Raw genomic sequence first — 15,067 nt, 5'->3', positions numbered from 1 at the left:
GTCCTTGACTTACGTCCACAACTGAGCCCCCAATTGTTGCTAAGGCGAGACGTTTGTTAATCGCGTTTGGTCCCGTTTTACGACTTTCCTTGCCGCAGCTCCTAAAGTTAGTTAAGACCGTTGTTAAGTGGATCTGGCTGGCCCCATCGACTTTGAAAAGCGGATCATGTGACCCCGGGACAAGGCAACCGTCATAAATGTGAGTCGTCTGCCCAGCGTCTGAAGTTGGATCACGTGACCCTGGGGAGGCTGCGGCGGTCATAAGTATGAAAAACGTTGAGGACCTTTGGGGGCTTCCCAAATAGACTTCTTGATTTCTACATCGGAGTAAATCTTTGCCCGGATTAGCAAAACCCCAGTTTTACAATCTCTCTCCCCAGTTGGATGCAGGATCCGTCTGGATCGTGGTTTGTTCAAGAAGGCTAGAATCATCTTGTCGGATCAGCTGAGCATCTGTTGAATTCCCCCCCCCCCAATAAATAAATAAATACTAAAATGACAAACAGAATAAGGCAGGCTTTCCAGCCGAGGGGAAAAAAAGATTTTTAAACAAGCTAGAAGTAATAAACTGATATCCAAAGGCAGTTTCACATGGCGGTTAGTTGCCAAAAAGAGAGAGAGAAAAAGAGTGGAAAAAATGGAATATAAATTGCCCAGCACTAGCATCAGCCTGGCCCTCGCGTAGCCTGAAGTCCTGCTGTGCCTTTTTTTTTTTTTGATGAAATCAAATTTGATCTTTCCACTTTGATTAATGGTTTCCTGTTTGGGCCCCCAGATATGTGGGGGTTTTAGGAAAGAAAAGAGCCAAGACAGCCCTAAGTCATCGCTCAACCTGCTCCCTCTTTCTTCTCCCTCCCCCCCCCAGGCTGGTCTGTGCCCCATGAATTTTTTATCTTCTGCTCTTTGAGCTTTAAATTAAATATGATGGGAAAAATTGAGCAAAGAGGGCCAAGCAGACAAAAACACAAGGTTTTAATCAGGTTTAAATGGATTTGGGGTGGGGTGGGGAGAATTTAGATGTATCCTGGGTGCAGAAGAGGACAATGAAATATGGTTGCTGTATTTAATAGAATAACAAAGTTGGAAGGGACCTTGGAGGTCTTCTAGTCCAACCCCCTGCTCAGGTCGGACTGACGCGTCCTTCTTTGTTTGTACCCGGCCTGAATTATTTTTAAAATAACTCCAGGTGGAAAATGTAGCCAACATACCTCCCTTCTCCTATTTTTCCCACAACAGTGAGGCTTGACCCAAAGTCACCCAGCTGATTTTCATGTCTGAGGTGGGACTAGAACTCACCATCTCCTGGTGACTGGCCCAAAGTCACCTAGACGGCTTTTATGCCTAAGGTGGGACTAGAACTCACAGTCTCCTGGTAATTCATCCATCTTAAAGCAGGCTAGCTAGGGGATCCTGGGAGTTGAAGTCCACCTGTCTTCAAGCAGGCTGGTTAGGGGATTCTGGGAGTTGACGTCCACCTGTCTTCAAGCAGGCTGGCTAGGGGATTCTGGGAGTTGACGTCCACTGATCTCAAAATACGCCAGCTGGGGAATTCTGGGACCCATCTCAAAGCAGGTGGGCCAAGGAATTCTGGGAGTTGAAGTCCACCCACCTGAACCTTGGCAAGATTGAGAAACACTGCTCTAGCCATAGCCTTGCAAACACACAATGTTTGCCCCTTCTCTATAAAAAAAAAAAAAAATCTTGGCAGTGCTCTTGGGAAACCCCCTCCCAAATCTCAAACACCCCCCCCCCTGCGATCTAAACTGACCAAACTTTAATTAGGATTTCTTCTGAAATCAGCAGAAACTGGCACGAGATAGTTTTTGGGTTTTTTTACACACATTAGCATCCACTGCCCATCAGCGACGGCTCAGCCTGACGTTGTGGGTTTCCGAGAGAGAATTGCTGAATTGTGCAATCTCACTGAGGCTCCTCTCTTTTTCTAAAAAAAAAATAAAATTAAATTAAATTAAAAAAATAAAAACAGGGAAGGGAAAAAAAAAAGAGAGAGACAGTTTGTTTACTACCACCAAGCTGGTTTATGCTCCAGTTTGGCAAAGGGGCTTGTAGAAAGCCCTGGCTTCTCTCATTGGCTGCCCGGCCCCGTCAATCAAAGTGCCGGGTACCTTGAGTGCAGGCTAAGTGTGCCAGTGAGCTGGGAATTCAAGCAGAAGCTGTGTGCATGAATGAAAACCCAGCAGAGAGAAAGAGAGAGAGAAGAAGGGATATATAGCATCTTCCTTGGAGCATATCCTGAGCATCTGACTGCAGGCACTATGAGTAAGGTACGGGGAGGGGGAGGAGGAGGAGGAGGAGGAGGAGGAGGAGGAGGAGGAGGAGAGGAAGGGGAAAATAGACAAGGAGAAGGAGAAGATAAAGAAGGAAGGGAAGAATGCAAGAATTCGGAAGGAGGAAATGTGGAGGATGGCAAAGGGGATATACCAGCTTGAAGCTTCCTGCTTGGCTAACGGATTTCCCTTTTGTAAAAAATAAAAGCTTGGCAGCCTTTCCTGGTTGAGCAAAGAAGACCCCAAAGGTGATCCCAGGACAAGCCATTTTAGACCCCCCCCCTGCAAATGAAAAGACTCAGCTTAGATTGCAACGGGGGGGGGGATGTTTTGAATTGCACGCTATCAATTTAATTGCAAGCGCCGGTTGGTTTTTTTTTTTTTTACGGCTAAGCTGGCAGGGCACGCACTGCACCTGTAGGCACCCCGGGCACGGTGGGTGAGCAAAAAAAAAGAAGGAAAGACAACTGAGGAGGAGAGAAAAAATAATACTAAGAATAATAACAACCATAATCTGGAAAAAGAGTGGGATAACTTGAGCATGGCGTCTACGAGACTCAGCTCAGATGGACGGGGCGCCTTAAAAAAAGGCTGGGAGGAATTGGAGAACTGTACCAGGGCTGAGTGTGCCATTTGCACGCCTGTTTTGCGAGGGTCGCCTTTCTTTGCCTCTGTTCACGGACATTTCTGGGCTTCTCCTGTTCTTGGTTTTTCACCCCCTTAAGCCTCTTTGCTATACCCTGCTTGCAAAGAGAGATGGGAATAAATGGATTTAAAAAAAAAGAAAAAAAGAACGTTCCCTATCCTGTAAAAAAAAAAAATGCTGGGATTTGAGGTGGGGGGTTACAAGGAGGGGAAATTCTCTTCTCTGCCATAGCTTCAGTGGGCTGCCTGGGGGTGTTTTTTGGCTATATTCATTCATCCCACTAAGGGTGCATTTGTGAGCATCAGTGGCAGAGAGAGCAGAGAGTCAAAAAAGGCTGCCTCAAAGCAAAGCGATGTGCCCAAAATTAATTCCGTGATGTGCGTGCGAAACAGAAGGTTTTTGTTATTATTATTATTATTATTAGTGTTATTAGTATTATTTGGAAACTCAGTCCCTTAATCCGGAAGATTCATTTCTGGGAAGCGAAATCCCGCTGTCTTGGGCGATGTGCATGTGTGCGTTATGTGTCTCTGAGTGTGCTCGGATCCGAATGCAGATGTCAGGAACTCTGAAGCACTGGCAACGCATCTGCTAGTGTGCAAATGCCAAAGGGGAATAGGGAGACCCACTTTTTGCAAAAGAGGAGAGAGGGTGGGGGGGAGAGTGGCTGAGATTCGGCCAGGCATAGGGAGATGTGCGTCTATTATGTAAAAACTCTGGAGCCTCCTGATAAAATCCATTGGCAGGAGAACTAGAAGTGGCCCAAAGAAGGTAATCTGCCAAAGAAGAGGTTCTAAGCCCAGGAAATTCACAGAGAGGAGGAGGAGGAGGAGAGAAGGGGAAGAGGAAAATAGACAAGGAGGACAAGAAGAAGGAGGAGGAGGAGTAGACAAAGAGGAGCAGGAAGAGCAGAAGAGAAGATAGACAAGGAGGAGAAGGAGGAGATAAACAAGGAGAAGATGGAAAGAAGGAGAAGGAGAAGATAGACAAGGAGGAGGAGCAGGAGAAGAAATGAGGAGGAGCAGGAGAAGAGGATGAGGAGCAGAAGAGAAGATAGATGAGGAGGAGCAGGAGAAGAGAAGAGGATGAGGAGCAGGAGAAGGAAGATAGATGAAGAGGAGGAGGAGATAAACAAGGAGAAGATGGAGAAGGAGAAGATAGACAAGGAGGAGGAGCAGGAGAAGAGGAGAGCAGGAGAAGAGAAGAGGATGAGAAGGAGCAGGAGAAAAGAAGATAGATGAGGAGGAGGAGATAAACAAGGAGAAGATGGAGAAGAAGGAGAAGATAGACAGGGAGGAGGAGGAGGACTGGAGAAGGAGAAGGGGAAGATAGACAAGGAGGAGAAGGAGAAAATAAACAAGGTGAAGGAGAAGATAGACAAGGAGAAGATGGAGGAGGAGGAGACAGTGAAGGAGAAGGATAGACGAGAAGGAAGAGGAGGAGATGAACAAGGAGGGGAATTTTAAGAGTTGAAGTCCCCACATCTTCAAGTTGTCAAAGTTGAGAGATGTTTTCCACGCTCCCAGCCCTTCCGAGGGCCGAGCTGTCTCTTATCTCTTTCTGTTCTCTTGGCAACGTCTTTCGGCCCAGTCTCCCCAGGTCTTCCTCACACACACTTAAAACACAGAAGGGGAGCTATTATGGGAAACCCCTCTTTTACCATTTACATTTGCCTTTCGATGCCGACTCCATGCACAAACATGCACATCGATACCTCTCGAATCGTCCGTTAAATCCTAACCTCAGTAACTTTGGCCAAAGTTTCACTTTCTTGAAAGAACTCAAATCGGGGCCGTCTTTCTACCCCATTAGCTCCAGATCCCCCGAAACGCCGGAATGTTGTCACTTTGACAACATTCATTAATTTGTTAACTGGGCACAGCAAAGAGTTTTCGAAGCACGTTAATCCCCCTCATCTAACCTATATAAAGCCAGAGGAAATTTAGCTTTTCTGCATGGCTCCGGTGCAAATTTCCATACATATATATTCTAGCCAAATATGGAATTAATAATTCATTTCTCATACTTGACAGAAAGTCAATGGTCTCTCTCTCTCTCCCCCTCCTTCCCTCCCTCTCTCTCTCTCTCTCTCTCTCTCTCGTTTTTTGCAAATCTGACATATTCTTGTGCCAATAAAGCCACGAGCGCTAATAAATTTAAATAAACTTTCTTTTTTTAATTGAGCAATCAGAGAGAGAGAGAGCGGGATGCAGATGAAATAATATTTTCAACTTGGGAGCGCTGCAGGCACGGTTTTCTATCTTTTTTTTTTTTTAACAGCGTCCTGTCCCTTTTTGGAACCGAGTCACCTTGGGAGCGTGCAATACATTAATGAATTTGGGGTCCTATTTTTACGGCCCTAACTTTTTCAGTGGCGTCGTCACTTCCAACGGCTGCTAAACGGACAGCTGTAAGTCAAGGACTGCCTGTGCAGAGCTATCTTTCTCCGATTCAACCCCCATCTGTGTTTTCAAACATTTATATTTATTTACCCGAATGTTATCGGCCTCCGAACTCCAATTAGAAACCTGGGCGGCAGACAAAACTAGCATCAACAGAGCTCAAAACGTTGAAATCAAACAGGCAGCCCAGAAAATAGATGTTAAATAACATTGTCCTCAAAGCTGAGAGGTGTTTACTCTGCTTTTTTTTTTTTTTTTTCCAAAATCTGGCTTTTGCAGAGGAGAAATTTGTGAGCTGTTTCCCCTCCGCAATTAATCCGCAATTTGACAAATCTAGAGTTTTAATCCGTCTCTGGCACTGGGTTTTGCCATTTTCAACTCTGCCCTTTTTTTTCCCCCACCGTTATGTCATAAAGCTATCCAACGGGAGTGATGTATAAGCCTTGTCAATAAATAAACGAAGGCATACAATTTGCTGGAAAGCCAGCCCTTTCAAGCCAGCCCTTGTTGATAACTGTTTAATTATTTGTAATGCCCCGAGTTTCCTATCTGATGTTGGGTTTTAATTGCAATCTGCCAGGAGACCTCCAAAGACAGTGGAATAAATCAATTTAATCAACAGATTAAACCAACTTCCCGACTTCCTCTCATCCCCAAAGTCCAGGGGAACAAAATTTCGAAATTCAGAGAAAGCCAGGAATGGAAATCCATCCTTTTTTTCCCCCTAGTTTGGTCAGGACAACCTATCATAGTTGGCTTAATTGACACGTGGCACAAGACAAAACCTTTGGGAGTCTAGCATCCTGGGAGAATTCAGTCAGTGTCCCAGCAAGCTGGGGGAAGCAAGTCAATAGAAATAGAAATAGAAGAACAGAGGTGGAAGGGGCCCTTGTAGGTCATCTAGTCCAACCCCCTGCTCCATCGGTCAAGGGTGCGTGTGGCTTCATTTGGGCAGCGTCACCTCTTGCGAGAATACCCTAACTTGGTTTGTTAATCTGGGTTCGAGGTTGTGCCCGCTGTAGGACATCCCTGATGGAAGGAAAATTTGACCCCAGGACACTGCCACCGTCATAAATGTGAGTCAGTTGGCAAGCGTCTGAATTTTGACCCCCGAGCATGAGAATGCCGCAATGGTCCTAAGTGTGAAAAACGGTTGTAAGTCCCTTTTTTCAATGCCGTTGTGACTTCGGTCTTTCAGTGAATATAGTTGTAAGCGGAGGACTACCTGTGCAGTTTCCATCTGTTGCTTCTTGTCCTGCCTTCAGGCGCTTTTTGAGAAGAGCTTGACTCCCTCTTCTTTGGGGCAGCCCCTGAGATATTAGAGGAAGGATTCGTGAAGAGCACCTCGATGTAAATTAATAAAAAAGAAAAATGGATAAAAAGAGTCGGGATTGTGCTAAAGTTGCAGAACCGAGAAAGGTATTGATTTGCAAAACTAAAGCCAGTTGGCACCGGGCTAATTTAAGACTGCAATGTTACACAAGGGGACACTTAATTAACACAACTTGAGAGTTTCTGGATGCCTCAGGGGCTTGTCTCCTCTTTTCTCCCCCTCCCCGCCTCCATGTCCCATTGGGGTGTCTCTGCAGCGCCCCTGTCCCCCCCTCCCCATGGTTAGATAGACAGTCCTGGGGCTGATCCAAAAAACTGCACAAATTTTATTCAGCTCTTTATCAAGGTGCAATAAAACGTGAAAGAGTTTCACTTGATTTTCTTGCAAGAGCACGAAGGGAGTTTGCCACCTCGTTTAGCGGCCGCCTTGTTTAGTGCCCGTTCCCTGTTAGGACAGTGATTTTAAAAAAATATAACAACTGAACACGCTTAACCACCTTTGTGACTCTGTAAAGCAAAGGGAAGCTTTGAAGTAAGACTGTAAGCACAATTGTGGCTTCACGTAGTGACCCCTTCGTTTAATGACTTGAGTTGCCAGTCGCAAATACGGTCGTTAAATAAGAACTACCTCCATTGTTTGTTTGTTTGTTTAAGTTGCAACCCACCCTTAACAATCTTTGTGAGACTTTAAAGCAAAGCCAAGCCGAAGGAAGACTATATGCATAGTCATGGTTCCATTTAGTGACCGATTCACTTAACAACCGATTTGCCAGTCCTATTTTGGTCATGAAACAAGGACTGCCTTTTTTAAAAAAATTCCCAATTTAGCCTCCAAACCATGGATTTTCCTTCTGGCCTCCCAGCCAGGTTTAGCAAGATCCTTGCTTGCTTCTCCCGTTTAGCAGCAAACCAGACATCAAATTATTTTTAATAGAAAAATTACCAAGCCAATAGCAATTATTGCCACTTAGTGCCAAACCGAATTGCCAAATTTCCATCTCTTAATGTATGGTGTGGGCGGCCTTTCAAAGCACTCCAACATTCAGGATTCAACTCAGATTAATGGAAGGATTTTGGATGATAATTCAAAACAATGCAGAGCCTTCAGAACAAAATATATTCCTTTTTTTTTAATAAACCCTTATTTTTTTATTCGTTTTATTTTGTTTATTTTAATTCTTTATTTTACTTTATTTTATTGATTATTTATTTTATTATTTTATTTTTTATATTATTTTATTGATTATTGATTATTTATTTTATTATTTTATTTTATTATTATTTTGCATCTGAGGGACTCTATCCTCATCTAAGGACATGAATCGGGCTGACTGCATTGACGACCCCCCCCTTCTTCCTTCTCCTTAATTCTGACAATTCCTAAAATTGATTTTAATTACTTATGCTCGATTTCTCTCCCAGGAGATGGCATGCAAAGACTCTGCTGATTTAGCTTGGCTTTGTTTGAAGATTGATATCCCTTGTCTGAGATGTGGGGAACTTTTAAGAGCTGGTATTTTCCATTTATTGATTTACTTAACGTATGGCATATCACACATATTAAGATTTAGCCCGTTAAAAACATGGATGGATGGAAAGAGAAAGAGAGAGAGAGTGTGTGTGTTAGTTAGAGAGAGAGAGATAAAGAGAAAGAGAGATAGAGATAGATAGATAGATAGATAGATAGATAGATAGATGAAAGAGAGCATTAGAGAGAGAGAAATAGGGAGAGAGAGAGAAATAGGGAGAGAGAGAGAAATAGGGAGAGAGAGAAATAGGAAGAGAGAGAGAAATAGGGAGAGAGAGAAATAGGAAGAGAGAGAGAAATAGGGAGAGAGAGAGAAATAGGAAGAGAGAGAGAAATAGGGAGAGAGAGATAAATAGGAAGAGAGAGAAATAGGGAGAGAGAGATAAATAGGGAGGGACAGAGTTAGAGAGAAAGAGAAAGTTAGAGAAAGAGAGTTAGAGAGAAAGAGAGAGAGAGAGGGAGAGTGTGTGTTAGAGAGAAAGTTAGAGAGTTAGAGAAAGAGATAGATAGAAAGATAGATAAAGAGAAAGATGAGAGAGAGAGAGAGAGAGAGAGAGAGAGAGAGAGAGAGAGAGAGAGAGATCCATTTATGGAAGCAAATTCCATCTGGATTTTCCCCTATTCTCATCTTCCCCCCAAAATGCCTTTTTTTTTTTCTCTGCTCTTGTTTCTTCCTGGGTGATCTTCGGAACATATGCTGCTGTTTCTCCTGTCTCTTTTCTAGTCTCTCCCTGTCTGCAATGGTGTGCTCATTATGGGATGCATTTGCAGTTGCCTCAGCAACAGAGAAAGGAGAGGAGAGACCTCTTCTCAAGGAGAAAGGCTTAAAAAAAGAACAATCTGCCTTCCAAAATTCCAGGGAAGGGGGGGGGTGAGAATTTGGGCACAGGGGCTGAGTTGCAGCATCCCCACCTCCAAATTCTGCGAGGGTGGGGGTCCCATCCGGAGGGTCAGGATGATGGGAGGGGTAGTCCCAGAGAAAGAGAGGCAGGGTAGCAACCATCCCAGTTTATATTGCTCTGTTATGGATGTTTTTAATTTCGGCACATGCCCCAGGGTCACAAGAGTTGACCGCTTTAAAAACCCAATAAATAAGTAAATTCAAAAGTTTTGGAGGCTTAGCTTGGGAAACAAGCTCCTGTGTGTGTCTCACTTTTCAACAGTTGTGGTCATACGTTGAGGACTAGCTGCATATAAAAAAATAATAATAAATAATTCCGGGGTGACCAGGATGGATTCAGAAATTGGAAGGAAAGAAAAAGAGAGTTTAATTGCTCTTTTCCAGCTTAATTGCCCACCGGGGTCTAATAAAGATCAGATGGCTTCCTCTGCGTGCACAGGCTGCGGCTGGCCACACTCTGCGCGCTGCTCCGGGGAATCTGCTGTTTTGCTTTCTACTTTCCCAGCCAGGCTGCGAGCAAGCAACCTTTGCGGGCACCACAACCCAGAGAGACACCTGTTTAAATCTCTTTCCTGGCATAAGACTCTTCTCCAGGTGACCTTCCCTTAAAATCAAGCTGGTCCTGCTTCCTTACTGCACCTAGTCTGGGCCGCACCAGCTCTTTGGGAAGGGTCACTACCCCTAGGTCCATTAGTGTCATCTACACACACACACACACACACACACACACACACACACACACACTGGCTTCTCCTTTTGTGACCTCCCTTTTCTCCTTCTTGGCGCAGCCGTTGGTCCACCTATTAAATGAATTATTTATGGCTCGTGTTTGTCTTCAACTGTCTGACTCTGAAGCGGCTGGCAGAGTCGCGTGGAAATGTACGGGACACGGATTGCATGCCATAACATGTTAAGAGAGAGAGAGAGAGAGAGAGAGAGAGAGAGAGAGAGAGAGAGAGAGAGACCTCCCGACCTACCTGGCACCGAATTGTTGCGTATTGTTCACCGTTTTATGTATTATTATGTGATGCTATTCGTGGAGAGCATATTATTGTTATATTTGTCTTAAGCGTCTAAAACGGAAAATGAGAAAGAAAATGAGAAAGAGAGGGATAATTGGGTTAGAGGATAGGCAGAGATGGATGGATGGATGATAAATAGATAAGGCAGAGAAATAGAGAGACAAAGATAATAGAGATAGATGATAGCGATGGATGGATGGATAGATAGATGATAGGTAGGTAGGTAGGTAGGTAGATAATATAGAGATGGATAGATAGATATAATAAGGAATATAGACAGATGGATGATAGATAGATAATACATATAGAGATAGATAGATAATACATAGATAGATAGATAGATAGATAGATAGATAGATAGATAGATAGAATAGGGAATATAGACAGAGATGGATGGATAGATGGATGATAGATAAATAATACATATAAAGATGGATAGATAGATAGATAGATAGATAGATAGATAGATAGATAGATAGATAGATAGATAGATAGATAGAAGGGATGGGAGAAAGAAGGAAGGAAGGGAGGGAGGGAAGGAGGGAGGGAGGGAGGAAAGGAATAGACAAACAGATTAATTTGTGGCATATAAATTTTTGTGAAACACCTTTGGAAACTGATGCAGCCTTCGTGTTGGGAAGGATGCACAGAAGAAAGAAAGAATTCCGAAAAACAAAAGCTTCTTTTTGCAAGGATAAAAAAAGCAAGACAAAAAAAAAACCATGGAGCTCCCGCAAAACCAATTCCACAAGGTGTTCAGGATAATAATAATAGGTCACGAGGCCAGCCTTCTGTTCCAAAGCTGCTCCCTCTGGGAGGACCCCCGCGGGGATCCGAATCCTGGTGACCGCCTTCTCTCTCTGTCTCTCTCTCTCTTTCCCCAGCAATTTATTCTCTTTTCTTCTCCGCAGCTGACCTCCAATGAATCACCCATCTCCAGAGAAGTCCCCAGGCAGGAAGAAAAAGGTGAGAGAGATCCTGGAGGTATTCTCAAAGATTTGGCTGTCAAACGGGGGGGGGAAGGGGGGAATATATATACTTATGCCAATCAATTAACCAGGAATGTTATCTAGGCACATGGAGGAGGCCACAGAGGCTGTAAATTGTGCCTTTACTTCTGGGATAGGTGGTCAAAAACTCCTTTTTAAGTGCCTTTCTTTGTGGATTATTTCATTTATTGGTATCCCGCCTTTATTGTTTTTACCAATAACTCGAGGCAGTGAACATATCCAATGCACTTTCCTCCTGTTTTCCCCACAAAAACAACCCTGTGAGGTAGGTGGGAGGATTGGCCCAGAGTCACCCAGCTGGCTTTCGCGACTTATGGCAGAACTAGAATTCACCAACGCCTGGTGATCGGCCCAAAGTCACCCAGCTGTTTTCCGTATCTAAGGCGAGACTAGAACTCACCGTCTCCTGGTGATTGGCCCAGAGTCACCCAGCTGGTTTTCGTGCCTAAGTCAGAACTAGAACTCACCATCTCCTGGTGATTGGTGCAAAGTCAACCATTGGTTTTTGTGCCTAAGGCAGGACTAGAACTCACCGTCTCCTGGTGATTGGCCTAGAGTCATCCAGCTGGCTTTCCTGGCTAAGGCAGGACTAGAACTTACCATCTCCTGGTGATTGGCCCAAAGTCTCCCTCTGGCTTTCCTGGCTAAGGCAGGACTTGAACTCATGGTAGTATTACCACCTCGCCCTCCCCCCCAAAAAACAATAACCCTGTGAGGTAGGCTAGGTGGAGAGGGAGGAGCCATCTGTTGCTGAGAACTTGAACCCAGCACCTTATCTGGTACCTTTCCCAGTATCTTTTGCAAGAAAAGGATAAAGGTAAAGAGGCAGGGATGCTCTCTCATCTTATTGGATAGCAGTTGCTAGGCAACGTGGAAGCAGTGATGCTCTCTTGTCTATGTTCCATTATAGGTGGTTGTCCGCTTCTGGTTGCTAGGTTACCCTGTCCGCTTGTAAGTTAACGCAATGCCCAGATACCCTGGTTTCCTTTGCTAAATTTTTCATCCACTGTCCAAGGATTAAAAATGTTTAAAATCTGGGTGTGTTTTAATGATGAGGGGTGCACAACTGTGTGTGTGTGTGGGGGGGGGGTTTAACTGCATTTGGACTGTGGCATTTGGTAAGTAAAATATTGCCAAAAGCAAGTGACTTTCTGGGGCGGGGGGGGGGAGGAACTGGGAACTGGGCGGGAAAAATATCTAAAATATTCAACTTATTTTGGAGGCCGGAGGGGGCCGTTGTTTGGTCTAACGAGGGTCTCGTTTGCAACCAGGCTGAAAAACTCCACTGACTGCTTTCTCCCTGCAGACAAAGCCGAAACCCCCAAGAAAACGGAGCCCGAAGAGGAAGAAATTGATATTGATTTAAATGCCCCGGAAACGGAGAAAGCTGCTCTTGCCATCCAAGGAAAATTCCGGCGTTTCCAAAAACGGAAACAGGACCCCAGTTCCTGAGCCTTTCCGAAGTCTTCCCGCCTCGCCTTGACGCGCTTTTCCTTTTCCTGTCCCCCAAACCCGCCGCAATTCCATTTCCTCTCTTGTCTTCCCACCCCGAGGAAGGGGGGGTCCTCTGATCTTCATTTAATTTAATTTTTGCACGTCCTGGAAAAATGTTCAAAGCAGAGGAAGGGAGGGGATGGGGTGGGGTGGGTGGAAGGGGCCTCTGAGCACACACGCGCCTTCCACTCTGCTTCGCCGGAAGCTGGCAGAGCGAGAGATGTCGCTACATCCTCGACTTACGACCAGTTGTCTAACCAGCGGGTCGAGGTTACAACGAGCTTAAAAAAAAATCTACTTCTGACTCATCCTCAAAGTTACGACTGCCGTGCCTCTGTCGGCAGAGATTAGCAGTTGAGGAACTCGGCAACCAGCTCACATTTGTGATGGTTGCGTTGTCCCACGGTCGCTGTTTGTGACCTTTTTTTGCTGCTTCCTGCTCCAAAAAAACAGCCATTCGGAAGAACGACGTGATTTGTTGGATGACTACTGTGTGACTCGCTTTATAACTTTTCTAAGAACAGTTGTGAAATTGAGGCCGGTTATGCCTCAACGTACGACCACAATGACTGAAATTTGAGGTTCTGCTGTGGCCGTAAGTTGAGGACAAGATATAGGTAGGAAACCTAGGCTAGGATGATTAGAATAGCCGTTGGGTCGATTTGAACCAAGTTCTTCATCCTTTTTTCCTCCCATCTATCATCAAGGGGGGATTGTTACTCCATAAATGTGGGGGGGGGGTTTTCCAAGATTTTAGTCTCCTTTTTTAGGAGATTGGGAATGCAATTCCCCCCTTGATGCCTATTTCTAAAAACATTTATAGTGAAGATGCCATATTGACGGGAAATTATTCCCCCCCCCTCCCAGAATTCCTGAGCCAGCCGTACTGAGGGGAAAGGGAGAGGTTTCCAAGCTGAGCCATGCGGGCTCAGGAATTCTGGGAGTTGAAGTCCACGAGTCATAAAAGAGCCGAGGTTGCCTACCCCTGAGCTAGGACAACTTGCCGCTGCCAACTTGTCAACTCAATGTGGGACAATTCAACACATAAAATTATTTCATTCAGTTACTTTTATCACTGGTGACCATGTTTTCATTTGAAATTAACACAATTCTTTCTGGGTTGACTTCCCTTATTTTATTATTGTTGGCCACGGTCCCATCGAAATTAAATTTAACTTTTGCATTTGTTGGATTGTTTTATGGCGAGTTCGTCCCGCAGCACGTTGGCCATGATGAGTTGTTCCATTCCACTGACCGAGACATTATGAAAAACCCGGCAAATTCATTCAAAGAGCCATAAGCCCGATGCAGGGAAAATTATTAGTTTAATATTCTAAAATGAGCCTATTTTCAAAACAGGAAATCAAGTCCCGAGACTCGATGCCAACCTGGACAACGTGTTGAAAAGAGAGAAGAGTCTCTTTTCACCCTGTGCCCAAAGGAATATTTTGCACTAGAGGCACCTGTCTTTTGCACCAATAAGAGTGAAACCGCGAGCAAAATTGGGAGCTCCCTCCCACGATATTTTTGAGTGTCCAAAATGCTTTTTACGAAGTCAGCTTCAACGTCCTTAAGCCATTCTCCAGTAAAAGAGCATCCGAGCATTGTTAGCAAACTCAGTGTCCGTCCTATGGGGCCATCAGATCTCAGCACCCCGAATTCTCTGTCCGTTCACCCACAAAAAAGGGCTGCTAGCTACAAAGCCATGCTTCCCTCCTCAGGGGCCAGCTTATTACGAGCCAAGAAAGAACAAAAACAAGCCTAGATCTATCCACCAAGGGCATGCACACATTCCGCCCCCCTGCCCCCCTTAGCTGCCTCACAGCCATTCCACTTCTGGGCCAGTGGTGTTTGCGAAATTCGTGACGGGCAATGAAACATTGTCAAGAATGAATAAAAGCTGTCATCCTGGGCACTGACTGACCTGCTTTGAAGACTGACATGTTTAGCATGTTAATAAAATAATCGGGAAAAACCTGGTTTTAGTCTTTTGTCTTTTTTCTTCTTTCTGTCTGAACTTTTGGCACAGCTCCTATTTGCAGATTTCAATGTTCTGGTTTGAGATAGATAGGTAGATGTATATATATATATATATATGTAGATATAGATTAGATAAGATAGATGGATATAGATAGGTATAGAGATATAGATGGGTAGGTACGTAGATGTAGATTAGATATATAGATATATAGATTTAAATATATACAGATGATAGATTAGATGGATATAGATAGGTATAGAGATATATAGATATATATAGATCGATATAGAGACAAATAGAGTAATATAGATTAGATGAGACAGATATCTATCACTCTATCTCTGTCTGTCTATCTCCCTCCATCATCCTTAGCTTCTATCTTGCTGTCTGTCTGTCTGTCTGTCTCATCTCAGCTCCTGCCAACCTTGTAGTTCAAAAGCAGGCAAATGTGAGTAGATAAATA

The 15,067-nt window shown here is 44.3% G+C and overlaps 1 protein-coding gene across 1 annotated transcript; it reads left to right on the top strand.

Moving 5' to 3' along the window:
* The first annotated feature begins 2,117 nt into the window (after positions 1-2,117).
* On the top strand, positions 2,118-12,755 carry PCP4L1 (Purkinje cell protein 4 like 1). The gene is made up of 3 exons (XM_039363660.1): positions 2,118-2,285; positions 11,031-11,085; positions 12,436-12,755. Exons 1-3 carry the CDS (start codon positions 2,187-2,189, stop codon positions 12,579-12,581), a joined length of 300 nt encoding a protein of 99 aa, XP_039219594.1. The 5' UTR covers positions 2,118-2,186; the 3' UTR covers positions 12,582-12,755.
* The last annotated feature ends 2,312 nt before the right edge of the window (positions 12,756-15,067 follow it).

This window comes from Crotalus tigris, unplaced genomic scaffold (genome assembly GCF_016545835.1).
Source record: "Crotalus tigris isolate CLP2741 ecotype Arizona unplaced genomic scaffold, ASM1654583v1 scf7180000019553.37968852642:3898890, whole genome shotgun sequence".
NCBI lineage: Eukaryota > Metazoa > Chordata > Lepidosauria > Squamata > Viperidae > Crotalus > Crotalus tigris.
The sequence above is the reverse complement of the archived record's forward strand: the minus strand, read 5'-3'. Positions and strand labels throughout refer to the sequence as shown.

Coding starts and splice junctions, on each gene's coding strand:
- PCP4L1 (XM_039363660.1), top strand. CDS start 2,187: ATGAAAACCCAGCAGAGAGAAAGAGAGAGAGAAGAAGGGATATATAGC. Junction 2,286..11,030: donor CTGCAGGCACTATGAGTAAG/GTACGGGGAGGG, acceptor TCTTCTCCGCAG/CTGACCTCCAATGAATCACC. Junction 11,086..12,435: donor CCCCAGGCAGGAAGAAAAAG/GTGAGAGAGATC, acceptor TTCTCCCTGCAG/ACAAAGCCGAAACCCCCAAG.